This window comes from Drosophila miranda, chromosome 4, assembly GCF_003369915.1.
Source record: "Drosophila miranda strain MSH22 chromosome 4, D.miranda_PacBio2.1, whole genome shotgun sequence".
NCBI classification, from domain to species: domain Eukaryota; kingdom Metazoa; phylum Arthropoda; class Insecta; order Diptera; family Drosophilidae; genus Drosophila; species Drosophila miranda.
In genome coordinates this window covers 9125082-9143954 of record NC_046677.1, presented here as the reverse complement: position 1 = coordinate 9143954, position 18873 = coordinate 9125082, and the positions used below count along the sequence as shown (strand labels likewise).

The 18873-nt window shown below is 43.6% G+C and overlaps 5 protein-coding genes across 5 annotated transcripts; all 5 read left to right on the top strand.

Annotated features, from left to right (window-relative positions):
- Positions 1 to 1011: 1011 nt before the first annotated feature.
- LOC117188788 lies at positions 1012 to 1798 on the top strand. The gene is made up of 2 exons (XM_033393158.1): positions 1012 to 1091; positions 1147 to 1798. Exon 2 carries the CDS (start codon positions 1280 to 1282, stop codon positions 1706 to 1708), a length of 429 nt encoding a protein of 142 aa, XP_033249049.1. The 5' UTR covers positions 1012 to 1091; positions 1147 to 1279; the 3' UTR covers positions 1709 to 1798.
- Positions 1799 to 5586: 3788 nt separating this feature from the next.
- On the top strand, positions 5587 to 6373 carry LOC117188791. Its single transcript, XM_033393161.1, has 2 exons — positions 5587 to 5666; positions 5722 to 6373. The coding sequence occupies exon 2, from the start codon at positions 5855 to 5857 to the stop codon at positions 6281 to 6283; it is 429 nt and encodes a 142-aa protein (XP_033249052.1). The 5' UTR covers positions 5587 to 5666; positions 5722 to 5854; the 3' UTR covers positions 6284 to 6373.
- Positions 6374 to 7884: 1511 nt separating this feature from the next.
- Positions 7885 to 8671, top strand: LOC117188784. The gene is made up of 2 exons (XM_033393154.1): positions 7885 to 7964; positions 8020 to 8671. The coding sequence occupies exon 2, from the start codon at positions 8153 to 8155 to the stop codon at positions 8579 to 8581; it is 429 nt and encodes a 142-aa protein (XP_033249045.1). The 5' UTR covers positions 7885 to 7964; positions 8020 to 8152; the 3' UTR covers positions 8582 to 8671.
- A 1499-nt stretch (positions 8672 to 10170) lies between these two features.
- Positions 10171 to 10957, top strand: LOC117188785. Its single transcript, XM_033393155.1, has 2 exons — positions 10171 to 10250; positions 10306 to 10957. Exon 2 carries the CDS (start codon positions 10439 to 10441, stop codon positions 10865 to 10867), a length of 429 nt encoding a protein of 142 aa, XP_033249046.1. The 5' UTR covers positions 10171 to 10250; positions 10306 to 10438; the 3' UTR covers positions 10868 to 10957.
- A 6128-nt stretch (positions 10958 to 17085) lies between these two features.
- Positions 17086 to 17872, top strand: LOC117188790. Its single transcript, XM_033393160.1, has 2 exons — positions 17086 to 17165; positions 17221 to 17872. The coding sequence occupies exon 2, from the start codon at positions 17354 to 17356 to the stop codon at positions 17780 to 17782; it is 429 nt and encodes a 142-aa protein (XP_033249051.1). The 5' UTR covers positions 17086 to 17165; positions 17221 to 17353; the 3' UTR covers positions 17783 to 17872.
- Positions 17873 to 18873: the final 1001 nt, after the last annotated feature.

The window sequence follows — 18873 nt, the reverse complement described above, 5'->3', positions numbered from 1 at the left end:
ATTTGGTTGCTCTGGCTCTTATAGGTTCTGAGATCCTTGAACTCATATTTTGCAATTGACAAAACCGACCATGAAACCTGTGTGTTAGAGAGAGACAGAGCGAGAAAGAATGAAATTGTTTTCTTGATTCTGGCTATAATCATTATACGATCTGGTTCAGATTTTGCACTGTAGAAGATATGGCCATCCTCACCGATTCTGCGTTTTTGGTTTTATCGTATGTTTAAAAATGTGGATGCCACAGATTTTCGTCCTTTGTGGGGGCGGAAGTGGGCGGGGCGAAGTTTTGAAATATTTTTGTAGCAGTGACATATCACAGAAGTCTGGATCCAAAACATCGTTGCTCTAGCTCTTATAGTCTTTGAGCACTAGGCGCTGAAGGGGACGGACGGACGGACGGACGGACGGACGGACGGACGGACGGACAGACGGACAGACAGACAGGGCTCAATCGACTCGGCTATTGATGCTGATCAAGAATATATATACTTTATGGGGTCGGAAACGATTCCTTCTGGACGTTACACACATCCACTTTTACCACAAGTCTAATATACCCCAATACTCATTTTGAGTATCGGGTATAAAAATGTATGTCATTCGAGGAAAAATGTGATTCAAGAGGTACATTCGAAGGAGAGACAGTCCTTATCCCGGGAATAGCGATTTTTCCAATCCAAGAAGCTTCAGCTTCCCCTTCGATTGGCCTTGGCGATGACAATCAATATATCGATAGGCCAATCGTTGCGGAGTCTCTGGAAATTCTGTCAGTCTGGATATTTGGGGCCCGTTGGCAGTGAACAGGCTTATTTATTAATAATTTCTTTCGATATTCGTGTACGAAAATATTTGAACAGATATAAACGTTAAACAGGGAACTAAAAAGGAATGCAAAAACAAACAAAAAAAAACCGTTAAACAGTAAATACAAATTTGGACAGAAACTACGATTGTGGGAAAGAATTGGCGTGGGAACAGATGAATGGGGAATTGGTGATATTTTAAGTCGACCCCGAGGGTTAGGTTGGGTTGGCTAAGGCGTTCGTGATTTAGCTTAAACTAACATTTTGCCTTAGAATGATAGTCCGCTGGTAAGTTGTGGAGATGGTGAACATCATCCAACAATTAAACAAACATCTTCTCCAGCATTTTTCTAAGTTTTTCTTGGGCATAGCGTATCTTTTGATATAAATCTTTGGACACACCGTTCTCCACGATGGTCGAGAAGCTTGTGTCGTAAATACTACAAAAATTGTAAAAGTTTCTTGTGTTTTACAAAATGGGAAATACGAAAAGCAAGATATCGTTCCCATCGAACAAAACAATGCGCAAACTAACTACTACAGTAGTGAGATTCAGAGAAGCATCGACTGGCGGAGTGGCAACCACACAGGCATCGACTGGCGGACAACCCTTGATTCAGCTACTGGGCAAATCCACTCAACCCGATACTGAAGACGACGATCAAGCTGGACCATCGGCTGCCAAGCGTCAGAAGACCAATGAAGAGAATACAGAGAAGCTGTCCTACCCTTTCTGCAGCGTGTGTCGAAAGAAGTTCACCGATGGTTGCGCCATGGCCCCAGCATGTAGCCATATCCTTTGCGAGCCGTGCCTATCGTGGTTGACGGCGACCATTCAAAGCCCCCGCTGCCCCACATGCAATCGGGAGCTGCGCAAAGCATTTCGGCGCCTTTATTTCGCCTGAGATGTGGACAAACTGCGACAGAAAACGAAAAGCGACCTAAATATATCAAGGGGAAACTGAATCTTCTTCAATTAAAAGGGAACGCCATTATATTAGATAGTTTTACTGGATTGTAGATGGGTGGATCAACCACTTGGGCTCCAAATGAGGTAGTTTGAGAGCACCTAATGGATGGTTTTCCAATTTTCCAACCGATACCAATGCAGCAAAGATCTTTGTGGGCGATTGAGGAATTGTATTCGAAAGCGATCAATCGCTGAATTGCGCTCAAGGCTATCTGGAAGGAATCTGGATCTGATCCAGATTCAGCAATCTGATAGATATGGTCATTATCTATGATTCTGCGTTTTTAGTTTTCTCGAATCTGCAATATTGTGGATGCAACAGATTTTCGTCTTTTGTGGGGGCGGAAGGGGGTGGGGCGAAATTCTGAGATATACGATTTATAGTGAGATCTAACAGAAGTGCGGATACCAAATTTGGTTACTCTAGCCTTAATAGTCTCTGAGATTTGTGGATGCCCCAGATTTTCGTCATTTGCGGGGGGCGGAAGGGGGTGTGGTCAAGGTCCGATATCACAGGAGTGTGGATACCAAATTTGGTTGCTCTGGCTCTTATAGGTTCTGAGATCCTTGAACTCATATTTTGCAATTGACAAAACCGACCATGAAACCTGTGTGTTAGAGAGAGACAGAGCGAGAAAGAATGAAATTGTTTTCTTGATTCTGGCTATAATCATTATACGATCTGGTTCAGATTTTGCACTGTAGAAGATATGGTCATCCTCACCGATTCTGCGTTTTTGGTTTTATCGTATGTTTAAAAATGTGGATGCCACAGATTTTCGTCCTTTGTGGGGGCGGAAGTGGGCGGGGCGAAGTTTTGAAATATTTTTGTAGCAGTGACATATCACAGAAGTCTGGATCCAAAACATCGTTGCTCTAGCTCTTATAGTCTTTGAGCACTAGGCGCTGAAGGGGACGGACGGACGGACGGACGGACGGACGGACGGACGGACGGACGGACGGACGGACGGACGGACGGACGGACGGACGGACAGACGGACAGACAGACAGGGCTCAATCGACTCGGCTAAGGATGCTGATCAAGAATATATATCTCATTTTGAGTATCGTGTATAAAAATGTATGTCATTCGAGGAAAAATGTGATTCAAGAGGTACATTCGAAGGAGAGACAGTCCTTATCCCGGGAATAGCGATTTTTCCAATCCAAGAAGCTTCAGCTGCCCCTTCGATTGGCCTTGGCGATGACAATCAATATATCGATAGGCCAATCGTTGCGGAGTCTCTGGAAATTCTGTCAGTCTGGATATTTGGGGCCCGTTGGCAGTGAACAGGCTTATTTATTAATAATTTCTTTCGATATTCGTGTACGAAAATATTTGAACAGATATAAACGTTAAACAGGGAACTAAAAAGGAATGCAAAAACAAACAAAAAAAAACCGTTAAACAGTAAATACAAATTTGGACAGAAACTACGATTGTGGGAAAGAATTGGCGTGGGAACAGATGAATGGGGAATTGGTGATATTTTAAGTCGACCCCGAGGGTTAGGTTGGGTTGGCTAAGGCGTTCGTGATTTAGCTTAAACTAACATTTTGCCTTAGAATGATAGTCCGCTGGTAAGTTGTGGAGATGGTGAACATCATCCAACAATTAAACAAACATCTTCTCCAGCATTTTTCTAAGATTTTCTTGGGCATAGCGTATATTTTGATATAAATCTTTGGACACACCGTTCTCCACGATGGTCGAGAAGCTTGTGTCGTAAATACTACAAAAATTGTAAAAGTTTCTTGTGTTTTACAAAATGGGAAATACGAAAAGCAAGATATCGTTCCCATCGAACGAAACAATGCGCAAACTAACTACTACAGTAGTGAGATTCAGAGAAGCATCGACTGGCGGAGTGGCAACCACACAGGCATCGACTGGCGGACAACCCTTGATTCAGCTACTGGGCAAATCCACTCAACCCGATACTGAAGACGACGATCAAGCTGGACCATCGGCTGCCAAGCGTCAGAAGACCAATGAAGAGAATACAGAGAAGCTGTCCTACCCTTTCTGCAGCGTGTGTCGAAAGAAGTTCACCGATGGTTGCGCCATGGCCCCAGCATGTAGCCATATCCTTTGCGAGCCGTGCCTATCGTGGTTGACGGCGACCATTCAAAGCCCCCGCTGCCCCACATGCAATCGGGAGCTGCGCAAAGCATTTCGGCGCCTTTATTTCGCCTGAGATGTGGACAAACTGCGACAGAAAACGAAAAGCGACCTAAATATATCAAGGGGAAACTGAATCTTCTTCAATTAAAAGGGAACGCCATTATATTAGATAGTTTTACTGGATTGTAGATGGGTGGATCAACCACTTGGGCTCCAAATGAGGTAGTTTGAGAGCACCTAATGGATGGTTTTCCAATTTTCCAACCGATACCAATGCAGCAAAGATCTTTGTGGGCGATTGAGGAATTGTATTCGAAAGCGATCAATCGCTGAATTGCGCTCAAGGCTATCTGGAAGGAATCTGGATCTGATCCAGATTCAGCAATCTGATAGATATGGTCATTATCTATGATTCTGCGTTTTTAGTTTTCTCGAATCTGCAATATTGTGGATGCAACAGATTTTCGTCTTTTGTGGGGGCGGAAGGGGGTGGGGCGAAATTCTGAGATATACGATTTATAGTGAGATCTAACAGAAGTGCGGATACCAAATTTGGTTACTCTAGCCTTAATAGTCTCTGAGATTTGTGGATGCCCCAGATTTTCGTCATTTGCGGGGGGCGGAAGGGGGTGTGGTCAAGGTCCGATATCACAGGAGTGTGGATACCAAATTTGGTTGCTCTGGCTCTTATAGGTTCTGAGATCCTTGAACTCATATTTTGCAATTGACAAAACCGACCATGAAACCTGTGTGTTAGAGAGAGACAGAGCGAGAAAGAATGAAATTGTTTTCTTGATTCTGGCTATAATCATTATACGATCTGGTTCAGATTTTGCACTGTAAAAGATATGGTCATCCTCACCGATTCTGCGTTTTTGGTTTTATCGTATGTTTAAAAATGTGGATGCCACAGATTTTCGTCCTTTGTGGGGGCGGAAGTGGGCGGGGCGAAGTTTTGAAATATTTTTGTAGCAGTGACATATCACAGAAGTCTGGATCCAAAACATCGTTGCTCTAGCTCTTATAGTCTTTGAGCACTAGGCGCTGAAGGGGACGGACGGACGGACGGACGGACGGACGGACGGACGGACGGACGGACGGACAGACGGACAGACAGACAGGGCTCAATCGACTCGGCTAAGGATGCTGATCAAGAATATATATACTTTATGGGGTCGGAAACGATTCCTTCTGGACGTTACACACATCCACTTTTACCACAAATCTAATATACCCCAATACTCATTTTGAGTATCGTGTATAAAAATGTATGTCATTCGAGGAAAAATGTGATTCAAGAGGTACATTCGAAGGAGAGACAGTCCTTAACCCGGGAATAGCGATTTTTCCAATCCAAGAAGCTTCAGCTGCCCCTTCGATTGGCCTTGGCGATGACAATCAATATATCGATAGGCCAATCGTTGCGGAGTCTCTGGAAATTCTGTCAGTCTGGATATTTGGGGCCCGTTGGCAGTGAACAGGCTTATTTATTAATAATTTCTTTCGATATTCGTGTACGAAAATATTTGAACAGATATAAACGTTAAACAGGGAACTAAAAAGGAATGCAAAAACAAACAAAAAAAAACCGTTAAACAGTAAATACAAATTTGGACAGAAACTACGATTGTGGGAAAGAATTGGCGTGGGAACAGATGAATGGGGAATTGGTGATATTTTAAGTCGACCCCGAGGGTTAGGTTGGGTTGGCTAAGGCGTTCGTGATTTAGCTTAAACTAACATTTTGCCTTAGAATGATAGTCCGCTGGTAAGTTGTGGAGATGGTGAACATCATCCAACAATTAAACAAACATCTTCTCCAGCATTTTTCTAAGTTTTTCTTGGGCATAGCGTATCTTTTGATATAAATCTTTGGACACACCGTTCTCCACGATGGTCGAGAAGCTTGTGTCGTAAATACTACAAAAATTGTAAAAGTTTCTTGTGTTTTACAAAATGGGAAATACGAAAAGCAAGATATCGTTCCCATCGAACAAAACAATGCGCAAACTAACTACTACAGTAGTGAGATTCAGAGAAGCATCGACTGGCGGAGTGGCAACCACACAGGCATCGACTGGCGGACAACCCTTGATTCAGCTACTGGGCAAATCCACTCAACCCGATACTGAAGACGACGATCAAGCTGGACCATCGGCTGCCAAGCGTCAGAAGACCAATGAAGAGAATACAGAGAAGCTGTCCTACCCTTTCTGCAGCGTGTGTCGAAAGAAGTTCACCGATGGTTGCGCCATGGCCCCAGCATGTAGCCATATCCTTTGCGAGCCGTGCCTATCGTGGTTGACGGCGACCATTCAAAGCCCCCGCTGCCCCACATGCAATCGGGAGCTGCGCAAAGCATTTCGGCGCCTTTATTTCGCCTGAGATGTGGACAAACTGCGACAGAAAACGAAAAGCGACCTAAATATATCAAGGGGAAACTGAATCTTCTTCAATTAAAAGGGAACGCCATTATATTATAGAGTTTTACTGGATTGTAGATGGGTGGATCAACCACTTGGGCTCCAAATGAGGTAGTTTGAGAGCATCTAATGAATGGTTTTCCAATTTTCCAACCGATACCAATGCAGCAAAGATCTTTGTGGGCGATTGAGGAATTGTATTCGAAAGCGATCAATCGCTGAATTGCGCTCAAGGCTATCTGGAAGGAATCTGGATCTGATCCAGATTCAGCAATCTGATAGATATGGTCATTATCTATGATTCTGCGTTTTTAGTTTTCTCGAATCTGCAATATTGTGGATGCAACAGATTTTCGTCTTTTGTGGGGGCGGAAGGGGGTGGGGCGAAATTCTGAGATATACGATTTATAGTGAGATCTAACAGAAGTGCGGATACCAAATTTGGTTACTCTAGCCTTAATAGTCTCTGAGATTTGTGGATGCCCCAGATTTTCGTCCTTTGCGGGGGCGGAAGGGGGTGTGGCGAAATTTGGACACAAAACGGTCAAGGTCCGATATCACAGGAGTGTGGATACCAAATTTGGTTGCTCTGGCTCTTATAGGTTCTGAGATCCTTGAACTCATATTTTGCAATTGACAAAACCGACCATGAAACCTGTGTGTTAGAGAGAGACAGAGCGAGAAAGAATGAAATTGTTTTCTTGATTCTGGCTATAATCATTATACGATCTGGTTCAGATTTTGCACTGTAGAAGATATGGTCATCCTCACCGATTCTGCGTTTTTGGTTTTATCGTATGTTTAAAAATGTGGATGCCACAGATTTTCGTCCTTTGTGGGGGCGGAAGTGGGCGGGGCGAAGTTTTGAAATATTTTTGTAGCAGTGACATATCACAGAAGTCTGGATCCAAAACATCGTTGCTCTAGCTCTTATAGTCTTTGAGCACTAGGCGCTGAAGGGGACGGACGGACGGACGGACGGACGGACGGACGGACAGACGGACAGACAGACAGGGCTCAATCGACTCGGCTATTGATGCTGATCAAGAATATATATACTTTATGGGGTCGGAAACGATTCCTTCTGGACGTTACACACATCCACTTTTACCACAAATCTAATATACCCCAATACTCATTTTGAGTATCGGGTATAAAAATGTATGTCATTCGAGGAAAAATGTGATTCAAGAGGTACATTCGAAGGAGAGACAGTCCTTATCCCAATCCAAGAAGCTTCAGCTTCCCCTTCGATTGGCCTTGGCGATGACAATCAATATATCGATAGGCCAATCGTTGCGGAGTCTCTGGAAATTCTGTCAGTCTGTATATTTGGGGCCCGTTGGCAGTGAACAGGCTTATTTATTAATAATTTCTTTCGATATTCGTGTACGAAAATATTTGAACAGATATAAACGTTAAACAGGGAACTAAAAAGGAATGCAAAAACAAACAAAAAAAAACCGTTAAACAGTAAATACAAATTTGGACAGAAACTACGATTGTGGGAAAGAATTGGCGTGGGAACAGATGAATGGGGAATTGGTGATATTTTAAGTCGACCCCGAGGGTTAGGTTGGGTTGGCTAAGGCGTTCGTGATTTAGCTTAAACTAACATTTTGCCTTAGAATGATAGTCCGCTGGTAAGTTGTGGAGATGGTGAACATCATCCAACAATTAAACAAACATCTTTTCCAGCATTTTTCTAAGTTTTTCTTGGGCATAGCGTATCTTTTGATATAAATCTTTGGACACACCGTTCTCCACGATGGTCGAGAAGCTTGTGTCGTAAATACTACAAAAATTGTAAAAGTTTCTTGTGTTTTACAAAATGGGAAATACGAAAAGCAAGATATCGTTCCCATCGAACGAAACAATGCGCAAACTAACTACTACAGTAGTGAGATTCAGAGAAGCATCGACTGGCGGAGTGGCAACCACACAGGCATCGACTGGCGGACAACCCTTGATTCAGCTACTGGGCAAATCCACTCAACCCGATACTGAAGACGACGATCAAGCTGGACCATCGGCTGCCAAGCGTCAGAAGACCAATGAAGAGAATACAGAGAAGCTGTCCTACCCTTTCTGCAGCGTGTGTCGAAAGAAGTTCACCGATGGTTGCGCCATGGCCCCAGCATGTAGCCATATCCTTTGCGAGTCGTGCCTATCGTGGTTGACGGCGACCATTCAAAGCCCCCGCTGCCCCACATGCAATCGGGAGCTGCGCAAAGCATTTCGGCGCCTTTATTTCGCCTGAGATGTGGACAAACTGCGACAGAAAACGAAAAGCGACCTAAATATATCAAGGGGAAACTGAATCTTCTTCAATTAAAAGGGAACGCCATTATATTATAGAGTTTTACTGGATTGTAGATGGGTGGATCAACCACTTGGGCTCCAAATGAGGTAGTTTGAGAGCATCTAATGGATGGTTTTCCAATTTTCCAACCGATACCAATGCAGCAAAGATCTTTGTGGGCGATTGAGGAATTGTATTCGAAAGCGATCAATCGCTGAATTGCGCTCAAGGCTATCTGGAAGGAATCTGGATCTGATCCAGATTCAGCAATCTGATAGATATGGTCATTATCTATGATTCTGCGTTTTTAGTTTTCTCGAATCTGCAATATTGTGGATGCAACAGATTTTCGTCTTTTGTGGGGGCGGAAGGGGGTGGGGCGAAATTCTGAGATATACGATTTATAGTGAGATCTAACAGAAGTGCGGATACCAAATTTGGTTACTCTAGCCTTAATAGTCTCTGAGATTTGTGGATGCCCCAGATTTTCGTCATTTGCGGGGGCGGAAGGGGGTGTGGTCAAGGTCCGATATCACAGGAGTGTGGATACCAAATTTGGTTGCTCTGGCTCTTATAGGTTCTGAGATCCTTGAACTCATATTTTGCAATTGACAAAACCGACCATGAAACCTGTGTGTTGTTAGAGAGAGACAGAGCGAGAAAGAATGAAATTGTTTTCTTGATTCTGGCTATAATCATTATACGATCTGGTTCAGATTTTGCACTGTAGAAGATATGGTCATCCTCACCGATTCTGCGTTTTTGGTTTTATCGTATGTTTAAAAATGTGGATGCCACAGATTTTCGTCCTTTGTCGGGGCGGAAGTGGGCGGGGCGAAGTTTTGAAATATTTTTGTAGCAGTGACATATCACAGAAGTCTGGATCCAAAACATCGTTGCTCTAGCTCTTATAGTCTTTGAGCACTAGGCGCTGAAGGGGACGGACGGACGGACGGACGGACGGACGGACAGACAGACAGGGCTCAATCGACTCGGCTATTGATGCTGATAAAGAATATATATACTTTATGGGGTCGGAAACGATTCCTTCTGGACGTTACACACATCCACTTTTACCACAAATCTAATATACCCCAATACTCATTTTGAGTATCGGGTATAAAAATGTATGTCATTCGAGGAAAAATGTGATTCAAGAGGTACATTCGAAGGAGAGACAGTCCTTATCCCGGGAATAGCGATTTTTCCAATCCAAGAAGCTTCAGCTTCCCCTTCGATTGGCCTTGGCGATGACAATCAATATATCGATAGGCCAATCGTTGCGGAGTCTCTGGAAATTCTGTCAGTCTGGATATTTGGGGCCCGTTGGCAGTGAACAGGCTTATTTATTAATAATTTCTTTCGATATTCGTGTACGAAAATATTTGAACAGATATAAACGTTAAACAGGGAACTAAAAAGGAATGCAAAAACAAACAAAAAAAAACCGTTAAACAGTAAATACAAATTTGGACAGAAACTACGATTGTGGGAAAGAATTGGCGTGGGAACAGATGAATGGGGAATTGGTGATATTTTAAGTCGACCCCGAGGGTTAGGTTGGGTTGGCTAAGGCGTTCGTGATTTAGCTTAAACTAACATTTTGCCTTAGAATGATAGTCCGCTGGTAAGTTGTGGAGATGGTGAACATCATCCAACAATTAAACAAACATCTTCTCCAGCATTTTTCTAAGTTTTTCTTGGGCATAGCGTATCTTTTGATATAAATCTTTGGACACACCGTTCTCCACGATGGTCGAGAAGCTTGTGTCGTAAATACTACACAAATTGTAAAAGTTTCTTGTGTTTTACAAAATGGGAAATACGAAAAGCAAGATATCGTTCCCATCGAACGAAACAATGCGCAAACTAACTACTACAGTAGTGAGATTCAGAGAAGCATCGACTGGCGGAGTGGCAACCACACAGGCATCGACTGGCGGACAACCCTTGATTCAGCTACTGGGCAAATCCACTCAACCCGATACTGAAGACGACGATCAAGCTGGACCATCGGCTGCCAAGCGTCAGAAGACCAATGAAGAGAATACAGAGAAGCTGTCCTACCCTTTCTGCAGCGTGTGTCGAAAGAAGTTCACCGATGGTTGCGCCATGGCCCCAGCATGTAGCCATATCCTTTGCGAGCCGTGCCTATCGTGGTTGACGGCGACCATTCAAAGCCCCCGCTGTCCCACATGCAATCGGGAGCTGCGCAAAGCATTTCGGCGCCTTTATTTCGCCTGAGATGTGGACAAACTGCGACAGAAAACGAAAAGCGACCTAAATATATCAAGGGGAAACTGAATCTTCTTCAATTAAAAGGGAACGCCATTATATTATAGAGTTTTACTGGATTGTAGATGGGTGGATCAACCACTTGGGCTCCAAATGAGGTAGTTTGAGAGCATCTAATGGATGGTTTTCCAATTTTCCAACCGATACCAATGCAGCAAAGATCTTTGTGGGCGATTGAGGAATTGTATTCGAAAGCGATCAATCGCTGAATTGCGCTCAAGGCTATCTGGAAGGAATCTGGATCTGATCCAGATTCAGCAATCTGATAGATATGGTCATTATCTATGATTCTGCGTTTTTAGTTTTCTCGAATCTGCAATATTGTGGATGCAACAGATTTTCGTCTTTTGTGGGGGCGGAAGGGGGTGGGGCGAAATTCTGAGATATACGATTTATAGTGAGATCTAACAGAAGTGCGGATACCAAATTTGGTTACTCTAGCCTTAATAGTCTCTGAGATTTGTGGATGCCCCAGATTTTCGTCCTTTGCGGGGGCGGAAGGGGGTGTGGCGAAATTTGGACACGAAACGGTTAAGGTCCGATATCACAGGAGTGTGGATACCAAATTTGGTTGCTCTGGCTCTTATAGGTTCTGAGATCCTAGAACTCATATTTTGCAATTGACAAAACCGACCATGAAACCTGTGTGTTAGAGAGAGACAGAGCGAGAAAGAATGAAATTGTTTTCTTGATTCTGGCTATAATCATTATACGATCTGGTTCAGATTTTGCACTGTAGAAGATATGGTCATCCTCACCGATTCTGCGTTTTTGGTTTTATCGTATGTTTAAAAATGTGGATGCCACAGATTTTCGTCCTTTGTGGGGGCGGAAGTGGGCGGGGCGAAGTTTTGAAATATTTTTGTAGCAGTGACATATCACAGAAGTCTGGATCCAAAACATCGTTGCTCTAGCTCTTATAGTCTTTGAGCACTAGGCGCTGAAGGGGACGGACGGACGGACGGACGGACGGACGGACAGACAGACAGGGCTCAATCGACTCGGCTATTGATGCTGATAAAGAATATATATACTTTATGGGGTCGGAAACGATTCCTTCTGGACGTTACACACATCCACTTTTACCACAAATCTAATATACCCCAATACTCATTTTGAGTATCGGGTATAAAAATGTATGTCATTCGAGGAAAAATGTGATTCAAGAGGTACATTCGAAGGAGAGACAGTCCTTATCCCGGGAATAGCGATTTTTCCAATCCAAGAAGCTTCAGCTTCCCCTTCGATTGGCCTTGGCGATGACAATCAATATATCGATAGGCCAATCGTTGCGGAGTCTCTGGAAATTCTGTCAGTCTGTATATTTGGGGCCCGTTGGCAGTGAACAGGCTTATTTATTAATAATTTCTTTCGATATTCGTGTACGAAAATATTTGAACAGATATAAACGTTAAACAGGGAACTAAAAAGGAATGCAAAAACAAACAAAAAAAAACCGTTAAACAGTAAATACAAATTTGGACAGAAACTACGATTGTGGGAAAGAATTGGCGTGGGAACAGATGAATGGGGAATTGGTGATATTTTAAGTCGACCCCGAGGGTTAGGTTGGGTTGGCTAAGGCGTTCGTGATTTAGCGTAAACTAACATTTTGCCTTAGAATGATAGTCCGCTGGTAAGTTGTGGAGATGGTGAACATCATCCAACAATTAAACAAACATCTTCTCCAGCATTTTTCTAAGTTTTTCTTGGGCATAGCGTATCTTTTGATATAAATCTTTGGACACACCGTTCTCCACGATGGTCGAGAAGCTTGTGTCGTAAATACTACAAAAATTGTAAAAGTTTCTTGTGTTTTACAAAATGGGTAATACGAAAAGCAAGATATCGTTCCCATCGAACGAAACAATGCGCAAACTAACTACTACAGTAGTGAGATTCAGAGAAGCATCGACTGGCGGAGTGGCAACCACACAGGCATCGACTGGCGGACAACCCTTGATTCAGCTACTGGGCAAATCCACTCAACCCGATACTGAAGACGACTATCAAGCTGGACCATCGGCTGCCAAGCGTCAGAAGACCAATGAAGAGAATACAGAGAAGCTGTCCTACCCTTTCTGCAGCGTGTGTCGAAAGAAGTTCACCGATGGTTGCGCCATGGCCCCAGCATGTAGCCATATCCTTTGCGAGCCGTGCCTATCGTGGTTGACGGCGACCATTCAAAGCCCCCGCTGCCCCACATGCAATCGGGAGCTGCGCAAAGCATTTCGGCGCCTTTATTTCGCCTGAGATGTGGACAAACTGCGACAGAAAACGAAAAGCGACCTAAATATATCAAGGGGAAACTGAATCTTCTTCAATTAAAAGGGAACGCCATTATATTATAGAGTTTTACTGGATTGTAGATGGGTGGATCAACCACTTGGGCTCCAAATGAGGTAGTTTGAGAGCATCTAATGGATGGTTTTCCAATTTTCCAACCGATACCAATGCAGCAAAGATCTTTGTGGGCGATTGAGGAATTGTATTCGAAAGCGATCAATCGCTGAATTGCGCTCAAGGCTATCTGGAAGGAATCTGGATCTGATCCAGATTCAGCAATCTGATAGATATGGTCATTATCTATGATTCTGCGTTTTTAGTTTTCTCGAATCTGCAATATTGTGGATGCAACAGATTTTCGTCTTTTGTGGGGGCGGAAGGGGGTGGGGCGAAATTCTGAGATATACGATTTATAGTGAGATCTAACAGAAGTGCGGATACCAAATTTGGTTACTCTAGCCTTAATAGTCTCTGAGATTTGTGGATGCCCCAGATTTTCGTCCTTTGCGGGGGCGGAAGGGGGTGTGGCGAAATTTGGACACGAAACGGTCAAGGTCCGATATCACAGGAGTGTGGATACCAAATTTGGTTGCTCTGGCTCTTATAGGTTCTGAGATCCTTGAACTCATATTTTGCAATTGACAAAACCGACCATGAAACCTGTGTGTTAGAGAGAGACAGAGCGAGAAAGAATGAAATTGTTTTCTTGATTCTGGCTATAATCATTATACGATCTGGTTCAGATTTTGCACTGTAGAAGATATGGCCATCCTCACCGATTCTGCGTTTTTGGTTTTATCGTATGTTTAAAAATGTGGATGCCACAGATTTTCGTCCTTTGTGGGGGCGGAAGTGGGCGGGGCGAAGTTTTGAAATATTTTTGTAGCAGTGACATATCACAGAAGTCTGGATCCAAAACATCGTTGCTCTAGCTCTTATAGTCTTTGAGCACTAGGCGCTGAAGGGGACGGACGGACGGACGGACGGACGGACGGACGGACGGACGGACAGACGGACAGACAGACAGGGCTCAATCGACTCGGCTATTGATGCTGATCAAGAATATATATACCTTATGGGGTCGGAAACGATTCCTTCTGGACGTTACACACATCCACTTTTACCACAAATCTAATATACCCCAATACTCATTTTGAGTATCGGGTATAAAAATGTATGTCATTCGAGGAAAAATGTGATTCAAGAGGTACATTCGAAGGAGAGACAGTCCTTAGCCCGGGAATAGCGATTTTTCCAATTCAAGAAGCTTCAGCTTCCCCTTCGATTGGCCTTGGCGATGACAATCAATATATCGATAGGCCAATCGTTGCGGAGTCTCTGGAAATTCTGTCAGTCTGGATATTTGGGGCCCGTTGGCAGTGAACAGGCTTATTTATTAATAATTTCTTTCGATATTCGTGTACGAAAATATTTGAACAGATATAAACGTTAAACAGGGAACTAAAAAGGAATGCAAAAACAAACAAAAAAAAACCGTTAAACAGTAAATACAAATTTGGACAGAAACTACGATTGTGGGAAAGAATTGGCGTAGGGACAGATGAATGGGGAATTGGTGATATTTTAAGTCGACCCCGAGGGTTAGGTTGGGTTGGCTAAGGCGTTCGTGATTTAGCTTAAACTAACATTTTGCCTTAGAATGATAGTCCGCTGGTAAGTTGTGGAGATGGTGAACATCATCCAACAATTAAACAAACATCTTCTCCAGAATTTTTCTAAGTTTTTCTTGGGCATAGCGTATCTTTTGATATAAATCTTTGGACACACCGTTCTCCACGATGGTCGAGAAGCTTGTGTCGTAAATACTACAAAAATTGTAAAAGTTTCTTGTGTTTTACAAAATGGGAAATACGAAAAGCAAGATATCGTTCCCATCGAACGAAACAATGCGCAAACTAACTACTACAGTAGTGAGATTCAGAGAAGCATCGACTGGCGGAGTGGCAACCACACAGGCATCGACTGGCGGACAACCCTTGATTCAGCTACTGGGCAAATCCACTCAACCCGATACTGAAGACGACGATCAAGCTGGACCATCGGCTGCCAAGCGTCAGAAGACCAATGAAGAGAATACAGAGAAGCTGTCCTACCCTTTCTGCAGCGTGTGTCGAAAGAAGTTCACCGATGGTTGCGCCATGGCCCCAGCATGTAGCCATATCCTTTGCGAGCCGTGCCTATCGTGGTTGACGGCGACCATTCAAAGCCCCCGCTGCCCCACATGCAATCGGGAGCTGCGCAAAGCATTTCGGCGCCTTTATTTCGCCTGAGATGTGGACAAACTGCGACAGAAAACGAAACGCGACCTAAATATATCAAGGGGAAACTGAATCTTCTTCAATTAAAAGGGAACGCCATTATAATATAGAGTTTTACTGGATTGTAGATGGGTGGATCAACCACTTGGGCTCCAAATGAGGTAGTTTGAGAGCATCTAATGGATGGTTTTCCAATTTTCCAACCGATACCAATGCAGCAAAGATCTTTGTGGGCGATTGAGGAATTGTATTCGAAAGCGATCAATCGCTGAATTGCGCTCAAGGCTATCTGGAAGGAATCTGGATCTGATCCAGATTCAGCAATCTGATAGATATGGTCATTATCTATGATTCTGCGTTTTTAGTTTTCTCGAATCTGCAATATTGTGGATGCAACAGATTTTCGTCTTTTGTGGGGGCGGAAGGGGGTGGGGCGAAATTCTGAGATATACGATTTATAGTGAGATCTAACAGAAGTGCGGATACCAAATTTGGTTACTCTAGCCTTAATAGTCTCTGAGATTTGTGGATGCCCCAGATTTTCGTCCTTTGCGGGGGCGGAAGGGGGTGTGGCGAAATTTGGACACGAAACGGTCAAGGTCCGATATCACAGGAGTGTGGATACCAAATTTGGTTGCTCTGGCTCTTATAGGTTCTGAGATCCTTGAACTCATATTTTGCAATTGACAAAACCGACCATGAAACCTGTGTGTTAGAGAGAGACAGAGCGAGAAAGAATGAAATTGTTTTCTTGATTCTGCCTATAATCATTATACGATCTGGTTCAGATTTTGCACTGTAGAAGATATGGTCATCCTCACCGATTCTGCGTTTTTGGTTTTATCGTATGTTTAAAAATGTGGATGCCACAGATTTTCGTCCTTTGTGGGGGCGGAAGTGGGCGGGGCGAAGTTTTGAAATATTTTTGTAGCAGTGACATATCACAGAAGTCTGGATCCAAAACATCGTTGCTCTAGCTCTTATAGTCTTTGAGCACTAGGCGCTGAAGGGGACGGACGGACGGACGGACGGACGGACGGACGGACGGACGGACAGACGGACAGACAGACAGGGCTCAATCGACTCGGCTATTGATGCTGATCAAGAATATATATACCTTATGGGGTCGGAAACGATTCCTTCTGGACGTTACACACATCCACTTTTACCACAAATCTAATATACCCCAATACTCATTTTGAGTATCGCGTATACAAATGTATGTCATTCGAGGAAAAATGTGATTCAAGAGGTACATTCGAAGGAGAGACAGTCCTTATCCCGGGAATAGCGATTTTTCCAATTCAAGAAGCTTCAGCTTCCCCTTCGATTGGCCTTGGCGATGACAATCAATATATCGATAGGCCAATCGTTGCGGAGTCTCTGGAAATTCTGTCAGTCTGGATATTTGGGGCCCGTTGGCAGTGAACAGGCTTATTTATTAATAATTTCTTTCGATATTCGTGTACGAAAATATTTGAACAGATATAAACAAAAAAAAACCGTTAAACAGTAAATACAAATTTGGACAGAAACTACGATTGTGGGAAAGAATTGGCGTGGGAACAGATGAATGGGGAATTGGTGATATTTTAAGTCGACCCCGAGGGTTAGGTTGGGTTGGCTAAGGCGTTCGTGATTTAGCTTAAACTAACATTTTGCCTTAGAATGATAGTCCGCTGGTAAGTTGTGGAGATGGTGAACATCATCCAACAATTAAACAAACATCTTCTCCAGCATTTTTCTAAGTTTTTCTTGGGCATAGCGTATCTTTTGATATAAATCTTTGGACACACCGTTCTCCACGATGGTCGAGAAGCTTGTGTCGTAAATACTACAAAAATTGTAAAAGTTTCTTGTGTTTTACAAAATGGGAAATACGAAAAGCAAGATATCGTTCCCATCGAACGAAACAATGCGCAAACTAACTACTACAGTAGTGAGATTCAGAGAAGCATCGACTGGCGGAGTGGCAACCACACAGGCATCGACTGGCGGACAACCCTTGATTCAGCTTCTGGGCAAATCCACTCAACCCGATACTGAAGACGACGATCAAGCTGGACCATCGGCTGCCAAGCGTCAGAAGACCAATGAAGAGAATACAGAGAAGCTGTCCTACCCTTTCTGCAGCGTGGTTCGAAAGAAGTTCACCGATGGTTGCGCCATGGCCCCAGCATGTAGCCATATCCTTTGCGAGCCGTGCCTATCGTGGTTGACGGCGACCATTCAAAGCCCCCGCTGCCCCACATGCAATCGGGAGCTGCGCAAAGCATTTCGGCGCCTTTATTTCGCCTGAGATGTGGACAAACTGCGACAGAAAACGAAAAGCGACCTAAATATATCAAGGGGAAACTGAATCTTCTTCAATTAAAAGGGAACGCCATTATATTATAGAGTTTTACTGGATTGTAGATGGGTGGATCAACCACTTGGGCTCCAAATGAGGTAGTTTGAGAGCATCTAATGGATGGTTTTCCAATTTTCCAACCGATACCAATGCAGCAAAGATCTTTGTGGGCGATTGAGGAATTGTATTCGAAAGCGATCAATCGCTGAATTGCGCTCAAGGCTATCTGGAAGGAATCTAGATCTGATCCAGATTCAGCAATCTGATAGATATGGTCATTATCTATGATTCTGCGTTTTTAGTTTTCTCGAATCTGCAATATTGTGGATGCAACAGATTTTCGTCTTTTGTGGGGGCGGAAGGGGGTGGGGCGAAATTCTGAGATATACGATTTATAGTGAGATCTAACAGAAGTGCGGATACCAAATTTGGTTACTCTAGCCTTAATAGTCTCTGAGATTTGTGGATGCCCCAGATTTTCGTCCTTTGCGGGGGCGGAAGGGGGTGTGGCGAAATTTGGACACGAAACGGTCAAGGTCCGATATCACAGGAGTGTGGATACCAAATTTGGTTGCTCTGGCTCTTATAGGTTCTGAGATCCTTGAACTCATATTTTGCAATTGACAAAACCGACCATGAAACCTGTGTGTTAGAGAGAGACAGAGCGAGAAAGAATGAAATTGTTTTCTTGATTCTGGCTATAATCATTATACGATCTGGTTCAGATTTTGCACTGTAGAAGATATGGTCATCCTCACCGATTCTGCGATTATCGTATGTTTAAAAATGTGGATGCCACAGATTTTCGTCCTTTGTGGGGGCGGAAGTGGGCGGGGCGAAGTTTTTAAATATTTTTGTAGCAGTGACATATCACAGAAGTCTGGATCCAAAACATCGTTGCTCTAGCTCTTATAGTCTTTGAGCACTAGGCGCTGAAGGGGACGGACGGACGGACGGACGGACGGACGGACAGACGGACAGACAGACAGGGCTCAATCGACTCGGCTATTGATGCTGATCAAGAATATATATACTTTATG